We start from the raw sequence: 22,826 nt of genomic DNA on the forward strand, positions 1-22,826 counted from the left end.
AGCAGTCCGAGCAATCCTTGAGCTCCTGCGTGGAGAAACCTTTCGTGAAAGAAGATAATAATAGAGACAGTGACAGGATGTCCCTTAGGAAGCAGGATCGGGTGCTTCGCGTCGTAGTCCAATTCGGCATTTTGGAGGCGGCCTCCAACCCGCAGCAATCCAAAGCTATCCAGAAATGGATTCAGTGAGGCCATCGTGCCTTTTGACGGTAGGGCCTGTTTGCTGGTGAAGGCCCTTATCTCTTCCGAAAATTGTTGCTGCTGTATTGCCCTTATGAGCAAATGCGTACCATTTTTGATGTCGATTACGGTAAGTTGACCCTTCGACCGCGCTATGCCTTTGTCCTTGAGAATGTAGAATCGATATATGTAAGCAAAGACGCGCTGCATGGATCCGAATGAGTTTTGAAATTTGCAATCGTACGATACATCCCTTTCGTTTGAAACAAGCAATGCTGCATGACGACGTTCTGGTACATCGGTTGGCAATTGCAAGCCTGCAGGCCACTCCGAGCTCGCAAGACGTAAGAATGGTGGTCCAGAGATCCAAAGGCTGCTATCCATTAGTTCAGCGGGCGTGGATCCACGTGATATGATGTCGGCAGGATTCAACTTTGTGGGCACGTGATGCCAAGTCATTCCAGCGGTGAGCTCCTGAATCCGCTGAACTCGATTAGAAACAAATATATTAAAATTCAATGGTGATTCTCGAATCCAGGCAAGGGCTATGGACGAATCCGTCCAGCAATGTATTTGGCATGGAACTGATAATCCCTTAACTATGGTGGACACTAGTTCGGCTAATACGAGGGCAGCGGATAGCTCAAGCTTGGGGATAGTCATACTTTTCAAGGGCGCGACTCTGGATTTAGAGCATAAGAGATGACTTTGCACAATGCCAAGAGCTTCCGAACGCATGTATACACAGGCGCCATATGCTGCTTGGCTCGCATCACAAAACGCGTGCATTTCTAATTTGGCTTGCTGCCGAAGCACGTAACGTGGAAACTTAAAGTTTTCAACCATCGACAACTGCGAAGTCAGCTCAATCCAAGTCGTATGTAGATCCTGGGGCAGGCTTTCGTCCCAATTCAACTTTAGGCTTTCGTTCCATAGCGACTGCATAAATATTTTAGCCTTTGTGATGATGGGAGAGATGAGCCCTAGAGGATCGTAGAACCTAGCTAGTGTAGACAGGACCGAACGCTTCGATATTGGGCCTGCAGCGGTTCCGACGTGAGCGAAGCTAAACAGAAGATTGTCCGTGGTGGGATCCCAAACTAGACCAAGCGCCTTGGTTACTTCAGTTCCGTCATGAAAGGTAAGGAACTTTTCGCGATCCGCCTTCGATACGCCTTCCAAAGCAGCGGGTTCATTGGAACACCATTTACGTATGGGAAAACATCCTTTCGAAAGTAGCTCCTTTACCTGCTGACGAATCTTGATGACAGAATCAATGCTGTCCCCTCCAGATATGAGATCATCGACATAGAAATCTCTTCGAACAACATCTGCGCCAAGCGGAAAACGTAATTCTTCATCATTTGCCAATTGATGCATAGCACGAATTGCTAAGAAAGCGGCAGGTTTGGTTCCGTAAGTAACAGTCTCCAACTTGAACACCTGAATCTCCTCCTTCGGGTCATTGCGCCATAGGATGCACTGCACGTGCGTATCGGGATGGGAAACGCGTACACAGCGGTACATTTTGCAGATATCGCCACACAAGGCGACTTTAAAAAAGCGGAAACGAAGCAGAGTTATCAAAATTTTAGGTTGGATGGTGGGTCCAGCCATTAGCGCATCATTCAGTGATACTCCAGACGCTGTTTTGGCAGATCCATCGAACACTACGCGTAATTTGGTGGTTGTACTATCCTGCTTGTGGACGCAATGGTGAGGCAAGAAGTACTGCGGGAGGTCTGACTGCCGCGAAGCTGGCGACATGTGTCCTAAATCACGATACTCCTGGAGAAACTCCATATATTTTTCCTTAAGCTGTGCATTTTTTGCTAGCTTCCTCTCCAAATTGAGAAATCTACGTAGCGCCTGCTGATACGATTCTCCTAATTCCTCTAGACTGAATTTGGTTGGCAACCGCACGGAGTAAGCTCCGGAATCTAGGCGAATGCAGTTTGTGACGAAATGCTGTTCGCAATGAACATCTTCCTCCGAAATTGATGAGGGCGAATAATCTCCATCGACTTCCCAAAAACGCCTTACAATATCGCACAAATTAGTCTCGCAAGCGGAGATGACAGGGGGATCTTCAACGGCTGCTAGCGCCGCACGGGCTTTCTCAGAGTTTTTAATACTCCCTGACACAATCCAGCCAAGTTTCGTCTTCTGCAATGTTGGCAATTGGTCTGACAGTCGAATCTGTCCAACGCACATTAATTCGAAGAACAGACCAGCACCTATCAACAGATCGACACGCTGGGGCTTGGCGAAATTGGGATCAGCCAGTTTTAGATTATTTGGCATTGGCCAATCCTTTGCGTCTAGGCCGAAGTTAGGCTGCATTCCAGTGATTGAGGCAGTGATAATTGCAGAGAGGAAACCGTGATAGCTTTTGTCTTGAGATTGCAGGACGATGTCTACAGCCTTGCTGGATGGTAGAATTGACTCTCCAATACCGGCGATTTGAACGTGAGACGGGTGAGGATCTAACTGCAGCTGATTGGCGAGTCTCGATGTTATAAAGTTAACCTGAGAAGCGGAATCTAAAATGGCACGACATGGAATAAGCGATCCAAAACGGCCCCTGACATATACGATTGCGGTAGCTAGCAGCACGTTTTGGCTGGGCAGAGATTTCTGACTCGAGGGGGGAGGGCTGGAATATTTGCTTGCAACTAGGGCACTTGCAGGATCATGCTGGGTCGGTTCCGTGCTCGGCGACGGCAACTCAGCGTCAGCGCCCGACTGCATGTGGAGCAGAGTGTGATGCTTGGCTTGGCAATTTCTACATGCCCCTGACTTGCAGCGTTGCAATGAATGGCCTTTGTTGAGGCAGTTTAGACACAAATGGCGCTTCTTCACCTCCTTGTATCGAGAAAAGACAGGAAGATCTAGAAATGCCTGGCATCGGGATATGTAGTGATGAGAAGATTTGCAATACTTGCATGTTGAGCTAGTATGATCGTTAATGGAGGTGATTAGGGTGCTAGGTTTACTTTCTCCCACCTGCTGGCTAGGAATTGTTACCATAGCCGATCCCAAATTTTCCAGCATCCGACATCTTGCTTCCAAGAATGAGGCCATGCTTGACCACCTGGGCAATCCTGACGTCGGCAAGCTCTCCTCCCATTTCTCCTTGGTCTTGTGGTCCAATTTCGTGCCTATGATGAAGATCAGCAACCCATCGGAAATCTCCTGCGGGGTCGCCAAGGTCTGCAGTGCACGCAAGTGCGAATTGATTTTATCGCTGAGCGCGCGCAAGCCGATAGCCGAGCCCTTCTCCACCCCTTGCAGCCCGAAAATAGCCTTGACGTGTGCCTGAAAATGCAACAGTTTATTATCGAATCGCAATATTAGTAAATTCAACGCCTTGTCATAATTCTCCTCAGAAAGTTCCAAGGAACGAATCGTATCCAGCGCAGCACCATCTAGACATCCACGCAGATATTGGAATTTTTCGATGATTGGGATACGATGGTCTTTGTGCACCATTGTCGAGAACATTGAGTGGAATTCTGGCCAATCCATGTAGCTCCCACCGAATCGCGGAAGCTGCAACTCGGGCATTCGAGAACGGCCTATACTACTATAGCCGAACAACGACGAATTCCCCTCGAGAGTATGCCGAGCTGTTGAATTGGCAACATTTACCGTGCGCGCAGCCATCAACTCCCGCGAAAGCCTGGACCTAACCTTGACGTAAACATTCGAAAAGTCCAGCCGGGCATCATGGGCTAACTGCAGGAAATCCAACCTTTCAAGGCTCGTTTGAGCGGCATCGAAATCCGCATTCATTCGCTCAATTTGCTCTAAGCGAGCTTGAAGTTCTGCCTCATCTAACTCGGCAAGCTCTTCCTTGGTGAGAAAGCGTTCCATGGCCTTTAGTTGGCGCGCGACGGACTCGGCCTTGTGCTTGTAGAAATCAACATCACTCGGCATTGCTGCGTTCGCGACATTGGTAGGCTCAGGTGCTGCCATGTTGAGGTTTTAAAAGAGTCACTCAGCACGACCGAAAAAAACACCCTGTATACGTATAAACGTGCGAACCGAAAGCAAAGGGATTACAGCTAATGCCTTCAGCTGTGCAGCTGTGCGAGCTGTCCGATTCCGCTTTGTACTCCGCTTGTGTGTATTAGTGAGTTCGCTGCACTGCACTGACCGAATTGTCGCGACAGAGAAATTAATAGCCAGCAATGCGTGTATGTAGGTGTATGTGAGTATGTTTTAGCACCGAATTGTGCTTAACCGCCGAAAATTTGTTAAGGCTAACGAATGTCGATCGCGAATGATAATTAATTGACACTGCAACTCAGAGATCACGTCGGGGTCACCAAATTTTATGTGGAGATAATGGTTTTTATCCCCAATCGGCCGACTAATTATTTCAATTAAATAAAACTCGGCGCAGAAATAAAATTGCGATATGCTCTTTAATGCGTGACATCCAAATTGCAAGTGTTGCTTGCCTGCCCTTTACATTGCCGCTCCGATCGCTAAGCGCAGCTTCGCTCGGCCGACGTCGGTAGGCAGACGCAAAGCGGAGATAGCGAAGAGCGAGCTGGCAGAGAGCGTTTAGCAGGGCAAGCAAGCGCAAAGCTTTAACAAACAAATGAGTGACATAGACATAAGTAACAAACAAAATAAGCGGCTGAGGGCCAAGAATTAGGTGCTATTTGGTAAGCAGCTAATCGGCTGCGTTCTGCTCCGAACACTGAGAATGTAAAGTAAAAAACTGCTCGGAGCTAAGTGATTCCGTGGTAGAAGGTGTCCTGAAAGATGAAGATTGAGTCTCAAGAGGAGGTTTAGTAGATCTCTTAGACCTTGGGCTACCTCTGCCTTAGGGACCTCTCATAGGCATTCATTCCCTCTTCAATTGATATACATTTCCCATATATTAAGCAAACATTCAGCAAACAAAAGCCCACAACTTCGTTTAAGTATTTAAGCGCCCGCTTTTCACTCTGTTTCATACCCACAAGGAAGTGAATTTCCCTTCGCTATTCCAGCCAGCACTTGTTGGCATCATCTTTTTGTGGCCTTTTATATTGGGTTGTGGTTGTTGCTTGGTTAATTGCTTGCAGCACAATGTTTAATTGTTTTATGGTTCATATGCATCTCTCTCACCGACACTCACTTTGCCTAATTGGATCGCTCATTATCCACAGGGAGCTGGCTGTGTGGGGGTTCACCCTTGCGGAGCATCGTGCAACGTTCTACTTTCTCCCTGACAAGAAAAGACAACCATTTGACAGCTCCTTCTATGAGGGACTCTTGTCATCCTCATCTCATACCAAAACGTCGCTTAACTGCTTGAGGTTTTTCGGTTAAATGCACTGACGTTCCTTCCATTACCCCAGAAGCCATTAGGGCTAAGTGATTTGTTGTTGTTCCTCAGACTGCGCTTAGCACCTTGCAAATTGCCATCTCCAAGATGGGTATGGAGCAGAGCAGAATGGTTTCCCTGGGAATGGTTTGGGAGCGCAAACTAATTGTGCGGAAGCGCAGGACATTTTCTTCTGGATGGTAGAACAAGTCCTGCTCCAGTTTCGTCAGAACATATTTCTCATATTTTTCAATGGGCTCTTCTCTGGCTATCTGGCTATCGCCCCAAGACCGCAGTCAACTGCAGAGCCAAAGTGTCAAAGTTTATGAAAATTCTATGCATTCCGCATTGTTCTCGGTGCCAAAAGTTTGCACAAAGTAAGCAAACTTTCCCCAGATACAAATTTTTCATTCGAAACTTTACCATTTCTCCCATATGAGTGGTGAGTGGAAGTGTCATAGATAGATGTGGATATTTGTTGGAATACGCCTATTCCCACATTCAAATAATAACATTAAATAATATTATCGATATGTTAGGTATTATTATTATGAGTTAGTCTGGTCACACTTGAAGTGTCGACTCTCCCTCTTCTTTTGTGATCTCAAGTGTGTGGACCGGTGTTGCAGCAAAAAGTAATCAATAAATACATAAATAATCTTTAAAGAAAAACATAACTTGGTACTGTCTTCCGTTTACTAATTGTCATAGCCAGTCTACCAATAGGTTATGGGCCCAGTCCACGCCAATTTAAATAAATTAAATTAATAACAAATAGTTGTGAAACTAGTTCCGCGTGCGTTCTTGTGTAGTTTTTTTTTGTAGTGTGTGTGTGTATAATATATACATACATAGAAAATGGAAAGAAATAAGCAACATATTAAGCCTTTTTGTGGCGAGAAATATTCTATATGGAAATTTAGAATCAGAGCTTTGTTTGCTGAATTAGAGGTGCTCCAAGTAGTCGATAACATAATGCCTAACGAAGTAGATGATAATTGGAAAAAGGCAGAGCGATGTGCGAAGAGCATTTTAATTCAATATTTAGGCGACGCATTTCTAAACTTCGCGGCAGGCGACATTTCGGCACGTGATATTCTGAAGAATTTAGACGCCATATATGAGCGTAGAAGCCTTGCGTCGCAATTAGCTGCACATAAACGTTTAATAACACTCAAACTCTCAAGTGAAATGACACTTTCGAGTCATTTTGTTATTTTTGATGAAACAGTGAGTGAGTTGTTAGGGGCGGGCGCTAAAATGGATGAGATGGACAAAGTGGCACATTTGCTGCAGACTCTACCTTCAACCTATAATGGTGTCATCACGGCAATCGAAACTTTGTCAGATGAAACTCTATCATTAGCGTTTGTAAAAAATAAATTGTTCGACTACGAGACCAAATTAAGAAATGAAAGTACTGATACAAGTAGTAAAGTCATGAAGGCAGTTGTATGAAATAATAACAATTTTAATAATCGTAAAACGTTTGGATCTAGAAACACACGGCAAAAGATATTATTTAAGGGAAAAGCTAGAAGTAATATTAAATGCCATCACTGTGGCAAAGAAGGGCACATGAAAAAAGACTGTTGCCAGTTTATAAGGTTAAATCAAAACAAAGAAAATTATAAACATAATAAACAAGCTCAGCTTGCAGCATCGGGCCACGGGTTCGCATTTATGATGCGGAAAATGAAAAAGAGTGATCAAATAAATAATGAACTCGGTTTTATACTCGATTCTGGTGCAACGGATCATTTGATCAATGATGACTCGCTGTACGCCGATTGCATCGAATTGGAGCAGCCAATTAAAATCGCTGTGGCAAAAGAAGGCCAGTTTTTATATGCCACTAAGCGTGGAATTGTGCGGCTGCACAATGGACACAATATCACACTGGAGGATGTGCTCTACTGCAAGGAGGCAGCAGGAAACCTCATGTCTGTCAAGCGTCTGCAACAGGCAGGGATGTCAATTAAGTTTGACTGTGGTGGTGTCTCCATATCAAAAAATGGAGTAATTGTTGTTAAACATACAGGTATGTTGGATATACCTGTAGTCAAATTCCAAGCATACAGTGTAGATGCTAGGAACAAAAATAATTATCGATTATGGCATGAGAGGTTGGGGCATATAAGCAATGCAAAATTGCTTGAAATAAAGAATAATAATTTATTTAATGACAGTAATCTTCTTGTTAATTTAAAAATATCAGATGAAGTTTGTGAGTCATGTTTAAATGGGAAACAGGCTAGGTTGCCATTTAAGCAATCTAAAGATAAAAGTTATATAAAACGACCCTTGTTTGTAATACATTCAGATGTATAAGGCCCCATTAAACCAGTTACACTAGACGATAAAAATTATTTTGTGATCTTCGTAGATCAATTTACACATTATTGTGTAACCTATTTGTTAAAATATAAATCAGATGTATTCAATGTATTTAAAGATTTTGTAGCAAAGAGCGAGGCTCATTTTAATTTCAAGATTGTCAATTTGTACATTGACAACGGTAGAGAATACTTGTCGAATGAAATGCGTGAGTTCTGCGTTAATAAAGGAATAAGTTATCATTTGACAGTGCCACATACACCTCAGTTGAATGGTGTTTCGGAGCGAATGATAAGAACCATTACAGAGAAAGCTCGTGCTATGGTAAATGGTGCAAAATTAGACAAATGTTTTTGGGGTGAAGCTGTGCTAACTGCAACATATCTAATCAACAGAATTCCAAGCAAAGCACTTGGTGATTGTAAAATGACCCCATATGAGCTGTGGCACAATAGAAAGCCCAATTTAAAATTTTTAAGAGTGTTCGGTTCAACCGTGTATGTGCACAACAAAATTAAAAAAGGTAAATTTGATGAAAAATCATTCAAAGCTATCTTGATAGGGTATGAACAAAATGGACTCAAATTGTGGGATGTCATTAAAGGAAAAGTTATTGTTGCAAGAGATGTTGTCGTAGACGAGACTAATATGCTTTATTCTAGAGAAGTAAAATTTGAAACAGATTTCCCGAAAGAGAGTAAGGAAAGAAGTCAACAAGAATTCCTGAATGAGAGTAAGGAATCTGATCAGCTTAATTTCCCGAATGATAGTACGGAATGTCGAATCCTGAATGAGAGTAAGGAATGTGATCAGTTTTATCTCCCGAATGATAGTACGGAATGTGGAATCCTGAATGAGAGTAAGGAATGTGATCAGTTTTATCTCCCGAATGATAGTACGGAATGTGGAATCCTGAATGAGAGCAAGGAATGTTTAATTTCAGTTTAATTTCCCGAATGAAAGTACGGAATATGAAATCCTGAATGAAAGTAAGGAATGCGAAAAGCTGAATTTTCCGAATGAAAGTAGGAAAGGAAAAACTGATTTCCTGAATGATAGTAAGGAATTATATATCCCGAATGAGAGTAAGGATTGTGAAAAAGCTGATCGGCCAGATAATTGTCGTGAAGAAAATAAGGATACTAATATGATTTGTAGAAAAAGTGAGAGGTTAAAGTCTAAGCCGAAGGTGTCTTATAAAGAACATGATAAAAGCTTTAACAAATTTATATTAAATGCCCATATAATGTTTGATGAAGTTCCAAATTCTTTTGATGAAATAAATTTTAGGAATGATAAATCTGATTGGGAGGAGGCAATAAATACAGAGTTAAATGCCCATGAAATTAATAACACCTGGACAATTATAAAGAAGCCAGAAAACAAAAATATTGTAGACAGTAGATGGGTATTTTCCATTAAATATAATGAACTAGGAGTCCCAATAAAATACAAAGCTAGACTGGTTGCAAGAGGATTTACTCAAAAGTACCAAGTAGACTATGAAGAAACATTTGCTCCCGTTGCTGGAATTGCCAGTTTTAGGTTCGTACTATCATTGGCAGTCCAGTTTAATTTGAAAGTCCATCAGATGGATGTTAAAACAGCTTTCCTCAATGGTACATTAAGTGAGGAGATATATATGCGGCCTCCTCAGGGCGTACTATGCGGTGCTGGGCATGTATGCAAACTGAACAAAGCCATTTATCGGCTCAAACAAGCAGCTAGATGCTGGTTTCAAGTATTTGAGCAAGCATTGAAAGAATTCGATTTTGTAAACTCTCCCGTGGATCGTTGCATATATATTCTTGATAGAGGTGACATAAAGAAAAACATATATGTATTATTATATGTTGATGATGTAGTAATAGCGACAAGGGATATGGATAGAATGAATAATTTCAAAAATTATTTAAGCGAAAGATTTAGAATGACTGACTTAAATGAGATAAAACATTTTATCGGTATCAGAGTAGAAATGTTTGAAGACAAAATATATTTGAGTCAAGCTGCATATGTAAAAAGAATTTTAAATAAATTTAACATGGATAGTTGCAATTCAGTCAGTACTCCATTACTAAATAAACTAAATTATGAGTTACTTAACTCAGATGAAGACTGCAATGCTCCATGTCGTAACCTTATTGGCTGTTTAATGTACATAATGCTGTGTACACGACCAGATTTAGCTACCGCTGTAAATATCTTGAGTACATATAGTAGCAAGAACAATGCTGAGTTATGGCAATGTTTAAAAAGGGTTATTAGATATTTAAAGGGAACTATTGATATGAAGCTTATATTTAAAAAGAATACATCATTTGAAAATACATTAGTTGGCTATGTAGACTCCGATTGGGGTAGTAATGAGATTGATAGAAAAAGTACAACGGGTTATTTGTTTAAAATGTTCGATTCCAATTTAATTTGTTGGAATACAAAAAGACAGAATTCAGTGGCAGCTTCATCAACTGAAGCTGAATATATGGCCCTATTTGAAGCTGTAAGAGAAGCTTTATGGCTAAAGTCTCTTCTAAATAGTATTAATCTTAAACTCGACAGACCCATTAAAATTTATGAAGACAACCGAGGCTGTATTAGCATTGCAAATAATCCCTCATGTCATAAAAGAGCAAAGCATATTGATATAAAATATCATTTTTCAAGAGAACAGATAGAAACTAATGAGATTTCTCTTGAGTATATTAATACAGACAACCAACTTGCTGACATCTTCACGAAGCCACTACCTAGATTTGCGGAACTGCGGAACAAATTAGGACTACTACAAGAAGAATGATTCCAATTTAATGAAAACATGAACATGAAGCTTTATTAACGAATTTATTACATTAATTCATATTTAATTTTTTTTTTGATTTGAACCAAAAGACCCAATGAATTGTTAAAATAATTTAATTTTATGTTAATCTAATTTTAAAGTGATCTGATCGGGTTTTTCTGGGTTTTCCCCGTATCCTTAGAGCAAATGCTAGATCACATAACACGTCCCAGAATGCACACCAACCACATTAGAATAACAATTGAATGTTACCTTTTTAATTTAATGATGAAAACTTTTTTTTTATTTTTTATTTTTATGATTTTGATAATTAATGTTATTTTTGAGGAGGGCGTGTTGGAATACGCCTATTCCCACATGCAAATAATAACATTAAATAATATTATCGATATGTTAGGTATTATTATTATGAGTTAGTCTGGTCACACTTGAAGTGTCGACTCTCTCTCTTCTTTTGTGATCTCAAGTGTGTGGACCGGTGTTGCAGCAAAAAGTAATCAAGAAATACATAAATAATCTTTAAAGAAAAACATAACTTGGTACTGTCTTCCGTTTACTAATTGTCATAGCTAGTCTACCAATAGGTTATGGGCCCAGGACATGCCCCGGACTAGTACGGACAGGAAGCTGGAGGACTCGCAGCAATCCAATGAACCGTTAAGCAAACGCATTGCGGGTGCGGGTGGGGAGGTTTCACTTTCACCACCCCTCGCTTTCGCCCTCGCAATAACCGCCAATTCATTTGAATGCCGTTGTCGAATTGGCAACATTTTGATGTGCCGATTGCACACACACACGACGCGGGCAACGAATATGTTTGCATATGTATACTGCAATTTCTTGTGTCACTGTCACTTGTTATACCCGATACTCAAAATGAGTATTGGGGTATATTAGATTTGTGGTAAAAGTGGATGTGTGTAACGTCCAGAAGGAATCGTTTCCGACCCTATAAAGTATATATATTCTTGATCAGCATCAATAGCCGAGTCGATTGAGCCCTGTCTGTCTGTCCGTCCGTCCGTCTGTCCGTCTGTCCGTCCCCTTCAGCGCCTAATGCTCAAAGACTATAAGAGCTAGAGCAACGATGTTTTGGATCCAGACTTCTGTGATATGTCACTGCTACAAAAATATTTCAAAACTTTGCCCCGCCCACTTCCGCCCCCACAAAGGGCGCAAATCTGTGGCATCCACAATTTTGACGATACGAGAAAACTAAAAACGCAGAATCGTAGAAGATGACTATATCTTCTAGAGTGCAAAATCTGAACCAGATCGTATAATTATTACAGCCAGAATCACGAAAACAATTTCACTCTTTCTCGCTCTGTCTCACTCTAACACACAGGTTTCATGGTCGGTTTTGCCAATTGCAAAATATGAGTTCAAGGATCTCAGAACCTATAAAAGCCAGAGCAACCAAATTTGGTATCCACACTCCTGTGATATCGGACCTTGACCGTTTCCTGTCCAAATTTCGCCACACCCCCTTCCGCCCCCGCAAAGGACGAAAATCTGAGGCAACCACAAATCTCAGAGACTATTAAGGCTAGAGTAACCAAATTTGGTGCACACACTCCTTTAAGATGTCACTATAAAACGTATATCTCAGAATTTCGCCCCACCCCCATCCGCCCCCACAAAGGACGAAAATCTGTTGCATCCACAATATTGCAGATTTGAGAAAACTAAAAACGCAGAATCATAGATAATGACCATATCTATTAGATTGCTGAATCTGGATCAGATCAGATCATTTTTATAGCCAAAAGGAACAAATCAATTTGCAGTGGCTACGCAGCGCCCGACGTCACGCTCAGACTGATTTTCTGTCTCTCTCGCACGCACTCTTTGTCGTGTCGTTAAATATTAGCGCCATCTGCCGGAGGAGAGCCATACTGACTTAGTATCGGGTATAACCGTAGAGTTGCGGTGTCCGCAGCAACTCACAACGTTCCCCCTCGTTTTTTGTTGCCTATAATTCACTTTACAGTCCACCCGGGGGCGCCATGAAAAATTAGAAGAGTTTTTCTAATCAATTACCGAAAACTTTGGGTGGCTGTAATTTAAATTATTTATTTGGCGGGGCGAAAAACTTGATACGCTCGATCTATTTCAAGGTTGGCGAACAACTATATTTTCTTCACAATTCAAATCTCTTACTCTAGCTATCCTACGGTGGCAAAGCGGGGCGAATTCGCCAAGAGCGAGAGAGCGAGCTTTTATTGCGCTCCCGCTTTGCCCTAGCCTAACTTACACTAGACTTCATAATTCAGATCAATAACTAATAATTGTGGCCATGGATGGAAGGTCACGCCTCAAACTGGATAGATATGGTCATTCTCTATGATTCTGCGTTTTTAGTTTTCTCGTATCTTTAAAATTGTGGATGCCACAGATTTTCGCCCTTTGTGGGGGCGGAAGTGGGCGGGGCAAAGTTTTGAAATATTTTTGTAGCAGTGACATATCACAGATGTCTGGATCCAAAACATCGTTGCTCTAGCTCTTATAGTCTTTGAGCATTAGGCGCTGAAGGGGACGGACAGACGGACAGACGGACGGACGGACAGACAGACATGGCTCAATCGACTCGGCTATTGATGCTGATCAAGAATATATATACTTTATGGGGTCGGAAACGATTCCTTCTGGACGTTACACACATCCACTTTCACCACAAATCTAATATACCCCAATACTCATTTTGAGTATCGGGTATAAAAAAACTACACAAGAACGCACGCGGAACTAATTTAACAAGTATTTGTTATTAATTTAATTTATTTAAATTGGCGTGGACTGGGCCCATAACCTATTGGTAGACTGGCTATGACAATTAGTAAACGGAAGACAGTACCAAGTTATGTTTTTCTTTAAAGATTATTTATGTATTTCTTGATTACTTTTTGCTGCAACACCGGTCCATGTTCATGTGCCCTTCTTTGCACATCATCATCCGCATCAGCCAGTTGTTTGGTTTATTTTCATTTGGTTGAGCTTCATGCTCAACCATGCTGTTGATTTCTTTAACCTTATAGAAAGTCTTGTGTTTATCTATGGGTTTCATTTCCCCGATTTGTTTATTATTCGCTAGACACGTCGGAAAATCATCATGAATGTCCATGATCCTGTAGGAATAGCTCGAGCTGAAGAATGAAATTCCCACTATGAAAACGAAATAAAGACGCGATAACATTATGCGAGTGTTAAATCGAACTGGTGGAATGGCTTTACGCGTTCGAAGTATTTATATCTGCTTTGCAAGCCTTGAACTTGAGTGTAGCTAAAGTCAACATCGCTATGACAGCTGTCCATGCTTCTAGATTAAATATTTGCATACATTTTTACGAATTTCTTAAAGTATTTACCTTTAATGCAATATTTAAAAGTAATATGTGTACGATTACGTATACCTCTGTTGTTTCTAGAGCAACGTAGCTGCCATTTGTGGCAGAGTGTCAGCGGGAGACTGGGGCACTGACTACCTTTCCCCCATGGGTCCTGTTCCCAGTAAATCTCTGTGAGCGACACGCGTGCCCCTCCACACACTACCCCCATGCAGAAACCACCACACACAAACATGAAACTGAAACTGAAACTGACATGAATTCGAAAAGCGTTTCCGGGCGAACATTAACACATTTATTTCTCGTTGTGGCGGCTCTGGGCTTTCGTTGGTCCCCAGTCGGCGGCTGAATAATTTTTTAAGTGACTTCTTTTATTTGCATTTAGAAGCGTTTATAAAAAAAGTCAACTGGGATTTGCGGGTGCGTTTATGTGAATACATTAACCAATTCGCAGATGCTGTTGGGGTTGTCACAGCGATGAGATAATATATGGGATGCTGTGAATGCTCCGCAAGTTCTCGAGAAACTTTAAAAAATGTTATTTTATGTTTGAAATTCGTCTAATACTTCACAATAATGCTTACGGCATTTTCCTTCAAACAAAGCGGCAAAAATTTCAAAATAATTTGTTAAAAAAGCAAATAAACGATTCGAAAAAGAAACCTATTAAACGCAAACATGCAGGGACTGTTCAGAGATCCGGCCCTCGACCGCCACTTCACTGGCCACTCGGGCAGCATCACCCAGCTCCGCTTCAGCCCCGAAGGGTCTCAGATCGCGACGTCATCGTTGGACGGCTCTGTGATATTATGGAACCTGAAACAGGCGTCACGCTGCATTCGCTTCGGATCGCATTCATCGGCTGTGTATGGAGTGGCGTGGTCGCCAAAGGGCAATCTGGTGGCCTCCGCCGGCCACGACCGCTCTGTGAAGATCTGGGAGCCCAAGGTGCGCGGCGTATCCGGTGAGTTTGCGGCCCACAGCAAGCCAGTGCGTAGTATCGACGTTGACCCGACCGGCCAGATGATGCTGACAGCCTCCGACGACAAGTCCGTGAAGATATGGCGCGTGGCCAAACGCCAGTTCCTCTCGTCGTTCAGCCAGCAGACCAACTGGGTGCGTGCCGCCAAATTCAGCCCCAACGGCAAGATGATTGCCACCGTGAGCGACGACAAATCGCTGCGCATCTACGACGTCAACACTGGAGAGTGCACGCGCACCATCACCGAAGAGCGGGGCGCCCCACGGCAGGTGGCCTGGCATCCGTGGGGCAACATGGTGGCCGTGGCCCTGGGATGCAACCGGATCAAAATCTTCGATGTTGGCGGCAGCCAGCTGCTGCAGCTGTATGTGGTTCACTCGGCGCCCGTCAATGATGTGGCTTTCCATCCCAGCGGAAATTTTCTGTTGTCCGGAAGCGATGACTGCACCATACGCGTTCTGGATCTGCTGGAGGGCAGACCCATCTATACACTGACTGGCCATACGGCGGCCGTAAATGCTGTGGGCTTTTCCCAGGATGGAGAGAAGTTTGCCACTGGTGGCAACGATCGCCAGCTGTTAGTTTGGCAGTCTAATCTGCACACCTACGATGCCTCCCAGTTCGAGGCCAAGTCTGCCCTGCTCTCCTCCAGCTGCGACACCAGTGTAGCCTCCGTTTACCAGCAGAGCAACGCCAGCAGCACAGCCTTGTCGAACGACCACAGCATTCGCATCGATATGCGCGAGTCGCACGCCTATAATATTTTGGACGAAAACTTCCAGGTGCTTGACAGTGAACACACAAAGCTACCAGAGACACCAAAAAGTGCCAGCAAATCTTCTTCGGTTGGTCAGCCGAAAGCGATGCTGTCGCACGCCAAACTGGTGTCCAAGGAGTTGGACTTCAAGCCTCGCAGCACCAGTCCACGCTTTTTTTAGTTCACTATTAACTATTAACAAATAACTAGAAGAACCTGGCAATAATTAAAAATATCGATTCTCTATCTTAGAAGTTACTTAACTGTTAACAAAGCCTCTCTATCGCTTCCTGTAGCCTATCATCACCCAATACTACTGCACGTAAAACTACTTCCCTGTACAATAGATCACAGCAAAGGGAACAGCAGAAGGAAGTGGACTACGACTACAGGAGTCTTTTCCATTACCCACTTAGATGAAATTGTTTCGTGTGCATTGAACATGATTTATTATGACACATAAACAACAGCTTAACTTCCGGGTAACTTACACACACATATGTCTGAGACTGGGACTGGGACTGGGACTGCACATGTATGCGTAAAAAATGAAGAAAAATGGCAAAATGACTGAGATATTGACTAAAAGCCCTGTGGCAGTAACAACACGACAGCTATGGCAATGGGGCAACCTCAACGGCACTTACCTTTTCCGCATAAACACCCTCAACTCTTGGTCATAATAGTGACCCCCTCTCCTACCATTTAGAGCACTACTCCTCCTCCTGGGAAACCCATGCATTTGAAACAGGTTTGTCCTCTGGTTTCCTTCCTCTTTTTATTAGCCAGCAAGTTGTTCCTTGGACGTAACGCTACCTTTTTTTATGTCATGGAATGGGGCCATCATGTTCACCCGTGCGTCCAGTGGTCATCATTTTTCTTGCCCCCATACCGGGTCCTCATTCCTCCCCTGACTATCCATCGAAGCGGTAGTGGTTTCCATGTTAGATTCCTCCTTGTTATACCCGATACTCAAAATGAGTATTGGGGTATATTAGATTTGTGGTAAAAGTGGATGTGTGTAACGTCCAGAAGGAATCGTTTCCGACCCTATAAAGTATATATATTCTTGATCAGCATCAATAGCCGAGTCGATTGAGCCCTGTCTGTCTGTCCGTCCGTCCGTCTGTCCGTCTGTCCGTCCCCTTCAGCGCCTAATGCTCAAAGACTATAAGAGCTAGAGCAACGATGTTTTGGATCCAGACTTCTGTGATATGTCACTGCTCCAAAAATATTTCAAAACTTTGCCCCGCCCACTTCCGCCCCCACAAAGGGCGAAAATCTGTGGCATCCACAATTTTGACGATACGAGAAAACTAAAAACGCAGAATCGTAGAAGATGACTATATCTTCTAGAGTGCAAAATCTGAACCAGATCGTATAATTATTATAGCCAGAATCACGAAAACAATTTCACTCTTTCTCGCTCTGTCTCACTCTAACACACAGGTTTCATGGTCGGTTTTGCCAATTGCAAAATATGAGTTCAAGGATCTCAGAACCTATAAAAGCCAGAGCAACCAAATTTGGTATCCACACTCCTGTGATATCGGACCTTGACCGTTTCCTGTCCGCCCCCGCAAAGGACGAAAATCTGAGGCTTTCGTGGATACCAAATTTGGTTGCTCTGGCTCTTATGGGTTCTGAGATCCTTGAACTCATATTTTGCAATTGGCAAAACCGACCATGAAACCTGTGTGTTAGAGTGAGACAGAGCGAGAAAGAGTGAAATTGTTTTCGTGATTCTGGCTATAATAATTATACGATCTGGTTCAGATTTTGCACTCTGTAAGATATGATCATCTTCTACGATTCTGCGTTTTTAGTTTTCTCGTGTCTTTAAAATTGTGGATGCCACAGATTTTCGCCCTTTGTGGGGGCGGAAGTAGGCGGGGCAAAGTTTTGAAATATTTTTGTAGCAGTGACATATCACAGAAGTCTGAATCCAAAACATCGTTGCTCTAGCTCTTATAGTCTTTGAGCATTAGGCGCTGAAGGGGACGGACAGACGGACGGACGGACAGACGGACAGACAGACATGGCTCAATCGACTCGGCTATTGATGCTGATCAAGAATATATATACTTTATGGGGTCGGAAACGATTCCTTCTGGACGTTACACACATCCACTTTCACCACAAATCTAATATACCCCAATACTCATTTTGAGTATCGGGTATAAAAAAACTACACAAGAACGCACGCGGAACTAATTTAACAAGTATTTGTTATTAATTTAATTTATTTAAATTGGCGTGGACTGGGCCCATAACCTATTGGTAGACTGGCTATGACAATTAGTAAACGGAAGACAGTACCAAGTTATGTTTTTCTTTAAAGATTATTTATGTATTTCTTGATTACTTTTTGCTGCAACACCGGTCCATGTTCATGTGCCCTTCTTTGCACATCATCATCCGCATCAGCCAGTTGTTTGGTTTATTTTCATTTGGTTGAGCTTCATGCTCAACCATGCTGTTGATTTCTTTAACCTTATAGAAAGTCTTGTGTTTATCTATGGGTTTCATTTCCCCGATTTGTTTATTATTCGCTAGACACGTCGGAAAATCATCATGAATGTCCATGATCCTGTAGGAATAGCTCGAGCTGAAGAATGAAATTCCCACTATGAAAACGAAATAAAGACGCGATAACATTATGCGAGTGTTAAATCGAACTGGTGGAATGGCTTTACGCGTTCGAAGTATTTATATCTGCTTTGCAAGCCTTGAACTTGAGTGTAGCTAAAGTCAACATCGCTATGACAGCTGTCCATGCTTCTAGATTAAATATTTGCATACATTTTTACGAATTTCTTAAAGTATTTACCTTTAATGCAATATTTAAAAGTAATATGTGTACGATTACGTATACCTCTGTTGTTTCTAGAGCAACGTAGCTGCCATTTGTGGCAGAGTGTCAGCGGGAGACTGGGGCACTGACTACCTTTCCCCCATGGGTCCTGTTCCCAGTAAATCTCTGTGAGCGACACGCGTGCCCCTCCACACACTACCCCCATGCAGAAACCACCACACACAAACATGAAACTGAAACTGAAACTGACATGAATTCGAAAAGCGTTTCCGGGCGAACATTAACACATTTATTTCTCGTTGTGGCGGCTCTGGGCTTTCGTTGGTCCCCAGTCGGCGGCTGAATAATTTTTTAAGTGACTTCTTTTATTTGCATTTAGAAGCGTTTATAAAAAAAGTCAACTGGGATTTGCGGGTGCGTTTATGTGAATACATTAACCAATTCGCAGATGCTGTTGGGGTTGTCACAGCGATGAGATAATATATGGGATGCTGTGAATGCTCCGCAAGTTCTCGAGAAACTTTAAAAAATGTTATTTTATGTTTGAAATTCGTCTAATACTTCACAATAATGCTTACGGCATTTTCCTTCAAACAAAGCGGCAAAAATTTCAAAATAATTTGTTAAAAAAGCAAATAAACGATTCGAAAAAGAAACCTATTAAACGCAAACATGCAGGGACTGTTCAGAGATCCGGCCCTCGACCGCCACTTCACTGGCCACTCGGGCAGCATCACCCAGCTCCGCTTCAGCCCCGAAGGGTCTCAGATCGCGACGTCATCGTTGGACGGCTCTGTGATATTATGGAACCTGAAACAGGCGTCACGCTGCATTCGCTTCGGATCGCATTCATCGGCTGTGTATGGAGTGGCGTGGTCGCCAAAGGGCAATCTGGTGGCCTCCGCCGGCCACGACCGCTCTGTGAAGATCTGGGAGCCCAAGGTGCGCGGCGTATCCGGTGAGTTTGCGGCCCACAGCAAGCCAGTGCGTAGTATCGACGTTGACCCGACCGGCCAGATGATGCTGACAGCCTCCGACGACAAGTCCGTGAAGATATGGCGCGTGGCCAAACGCCAGTTCCTCTCGTCGTTCAGCCAGCAGACCAACTGGGTGCGTGCCGCCAAATTCAGCCCCAACGGCAAGATGATTGCCACCGTGAGCGACGACAAATCGCTGCGCATCTACGACGTCAACACTGGAGAGTGCACGCGCACCATCACCGAAGAGCGGGGCGCCCCACGGCAGGTGGCCTGGCATCCGTGGGGCAACATGGTGGCCGTGGCCCTGGGATGCAACCGGATCAAAATCTTCGATGTTGGCGGCAGCCAGCTGCTGCAGCTGTATGTGGTTCACTCGGCGCCCGTCAATGATGTGGCTTTCCATCCCAGCGGAAATTTTCTGTTGTCCGGAAGCGATGACTGCACCATACGCGTTCTGGATCTGCTGGAGGGCAGACCCATCTATACACTGACTGGCCATACGGCGGCCGTAAATGCTGTGGGCTTTTCCCAGGATGGAGAGAAGTTTGCCACTGGTGGCAACGATCGCCAGCTGTTAGTTTGGCAGTCTAATCTGCACACCTACGATGCCTCCCAGTTCGAGGCCAAGTCTGCCCTGCTCTCCTCCAGCTGCGACACCAGTGTAGCCTCCGTTTACCAGCAGAGCAACGCCAGCAGCACAGCCTTGTCGAACGACCACAGCATTCGCATCGATATGCGCGAGTCGCACGCCTATAATATTTTGGACGAAAACTTCCAGGTGCTTGACAGTGAACACACAAAGCTACCAGAGACACCAAAAAGTGCCAGCAAATCTTCTTCGGTTGGTCAGCCGAAAGCGATGCTGTCGCACGCCAAACTGGTGTCCAAGGAGTTGGACTTCAAGCCTCGCAGCACCAGTCCACGCTTTTTTTAGTTCACTATTAACTATTAACAAATAACTAGAAGAACCTGGCAATAATTAAAAATATCGATTCTCTATCTTAGAAGTTACTTAACTGTTAACAAAGCCTCTCTATCGCTTCCTGTAGCCTATCATCACCCAATACTACTGCACGTAAAACTACTTCCCTGTACAATAGATCACAGCAAAGGGAACAGCAGAAGGAAGTGGACTACGACTACAGGAGTCTTTTCCATTACCCACTTAGATGAAATTGTTTCGTGTGCATTGAACATGATTTATTATGACACATAAACAACAGCTTAACTTCCGGGTAACTTACACACACATATGTCTGAGACTGGGACTGGGACTGGGACTGCACATGTATGCGTAAAAAATGAAGAAAAATGGCAAAATGACTGAGATATTGACTAAAAGCCCTGTGGCAGTAACAACACGACAGCTATGGCAATGGGGCAACCTCAACGGCACTTACCTTTTCCGCATAAACACCCTCAACTCTTGGTCATAATAGTGACCCCCTCTCCTACCATTTAGAGCACTACTCCTCCTCCTGGGAAACCCATGCATTTGAAACAGGTTTGTCCTCTGGTTTCCTTCCTCTTTTTATTAGCCAGCAAGTTGTTCCTTGGACGTAACGCTACCTTTTTTTATGTCATGGAATGGGGCCATCATGTTCACCCGTGCGTCCAGTGGTCATCATTTTTCTTGCCCCCATACCGGGTCCTCATTCCTCCCCTGACTATCCATCGAAGCGGTAGTGGTTTCCATGTTAGATTCCTCCTTGTTATACCCGATACTCAAAATGAGTATTGGGGTATATTAGATTTGTGGTAAAAGTGGATGTGTGTAACGTCCAGAAGGAATCGTTTCCGACCCTATAAAGTATATATATTCTTGATCAGCATCAATAGCCGAGTCGATTGAGCCCTGTCTGTCTGTCCGTCCGTCCGTCTGTCCGTCTGTCCGTCCCCTTCAGCGCCTAATGCTCAAAGACTATAAGAGCTAGAGCAACGATGTTTTGGATCCAGACTTCTGTGATATGTCACTGCTCCAAAAATATTTCAAAACTTTGCCCCGCCCACTTCCGCCCCCACAAAGGGCGAAAATCTGTGGCATCCACAATTTCGACGATACGAGAAAACTAAAAACGCAGAATCGTAGAAGATGACTATATCTTCTAGAGTGCAAAATCTGAACCAGATCGTATAATTATTATAGCCAGAATCACGAAAACAATTTCACTCTTTCTCGCTCTGTCTCACTCTAACACACAGGTTTCATGGTCGGTTTTGCCAATTGCAAAATATGAGTTCAAGGATCTCAGAACCTATAAAAGCCAGAGCAACCAAATTTGGTATCCACACTCCTGTGATATCGGACCTTGATCCGTTTCGTGTCCAAATTTCGCCACACCCCCTTCCGCCCCCGCAAAGGACGAAAATCTGGGGCAACCACAAATCTCAGAGACTATTAAGGCTAGAGTAACCAAATTTGGTGCACACACTCCTTTAAGATGTCACTATAAAACGTATATCTCAGAATTTCGCCCCACCCCCATCCGCCCCCACAAAGAACGAAAATCTGTTGCATCCACAATATTGCAGATTTGAGAAAACTAAAAACGCAGAATCATAGATAATGACCATATCTATTAGATTGCTGAATCTGGATCAGATCAGATCATTTTTATAGCCAAAAGGAACAAATCAATTTGCAGTGGCTACGCAGCGCCCGACGTCACGCTCAAACTGATTTTCTGTCTCTCTCGCACACACTGTTTGTCGTGTCGCTTAATATTAGCGGCGTCTGCCGGAGGAGAGCCATACTGACTTAGTATCGGGTATAACCGTAGAGTTGCGGTGTCCGCAGCAACTCACAACGTTCCCCCTCGTTTTTTGTGTGTCGATGTGACTGGGAAATGGGAAATTTATTGTTTTCGCCAGCGCCTGCTTCAGGTGCAGTGGCCAAGGGGCAGGATCAGGGCCCCCTGACTGGGGGATAGGGTGTCACTTTTGATATTTAAGATGCCGCACAATGGCCAATCCGCCAGCCACTTCTCGGTGACCACTCGATGGCAGCTCTAATTTATACGCATCGCCTGCATGTGACACCACCGACAAGTTTGAGGGCGCATTTGTCGTCCTTCCAAAAAGTTTCCCAGTTTTTTCTATCCATCTATTTGCAATTCCAATGATTTTTATGGTCATGTGGGGGGTCTGGGCTTTCCAGGCGAAGTAAAAGCAAAAAATGTTGCATTGACAAATCTAATAAACAAATGACAGTCCGACAGTTGGACAACTGTGTGCAATTGATCGGAGTGACTAAATTGCATACACATGTTGCGATGATGAGTGGGAATAAAGCCAAATAAATAA

At 43.5% G+C, this 22,826-nt stretch overlaps 2 protein-coding genes across 2 annotated transcripts; both read left to right on the top strand.

Moving 5' to 3' along the window:
- Positions 1-14,630: 14,630 nt before the first annotated feature.
- LOC6603721 (POC1 centriolar protein homolog) lies at positions 14,631-15,974 on the top strand. The gene has a single exon (XM_002028651.2). The coding sequence runs from the start codon at positions 14,668-14,670 to the stop codon at positions 15,907-15,909; it is 1,242 nt and encodes a 413-aa protein (XP_002028687.2). The 5' UTR covers positions 14,631-14,667; the 3' UTR covers positions 15,910-15,974.
- Positions 15,975-19,178: 3,204 nt separating this feature from the next.
- Positions 19,179-20,522, top strand: LOC113566943 (POC1 centriolar protein homolog). The gene has a single exon (XM_026994178.1). The coding sequence runs from the start codon at positions 19,216-19,218 to the stop codon at positions 20,455-20,457; it is 1,242 nt and encodes a 413-aa protein (XP_026849979.1). The 5' UTR covers positions 19,179-19,215; the 3' UTR covers positions 20,458-20,522.
- The last annotated feature ends 2,304 nt before the right edge of the window (positions 20,523-22,826 follow it).

This window comes from Drosophila persimilis, unplaced genomic scaffold, assembly GCF_003286085.1.
Source record: "Drosophila persimilis strain 14011-0111.01,24,50 unplaced genomic scaffold, DperRS2 tig00001310-arrow-arrow-pilon, whole genome shotgun sequence".
Lineage (NCBI taxonomy): Eukaryota > Metazoa > Arthropoda > Insecta > Diptera > Drosophilidae > Drosophila > Drosophila persimilis.

Coding starts and splice junctions, on each gene's coding strand:
- LOC6603721 (XM_002028651.2), top strand. CDS start 14,668: ATGCAGGGACTGTTCAGAGATCCGGCCCTCGACCGCCACTTCACTGGC.
- LOC113566943 (XM_026994178.1), top strand. CDS start 19,216: ATGCAGGGACTGTTCAGAGATCCGGCCCTCGACCGCCACTTCACTGGC.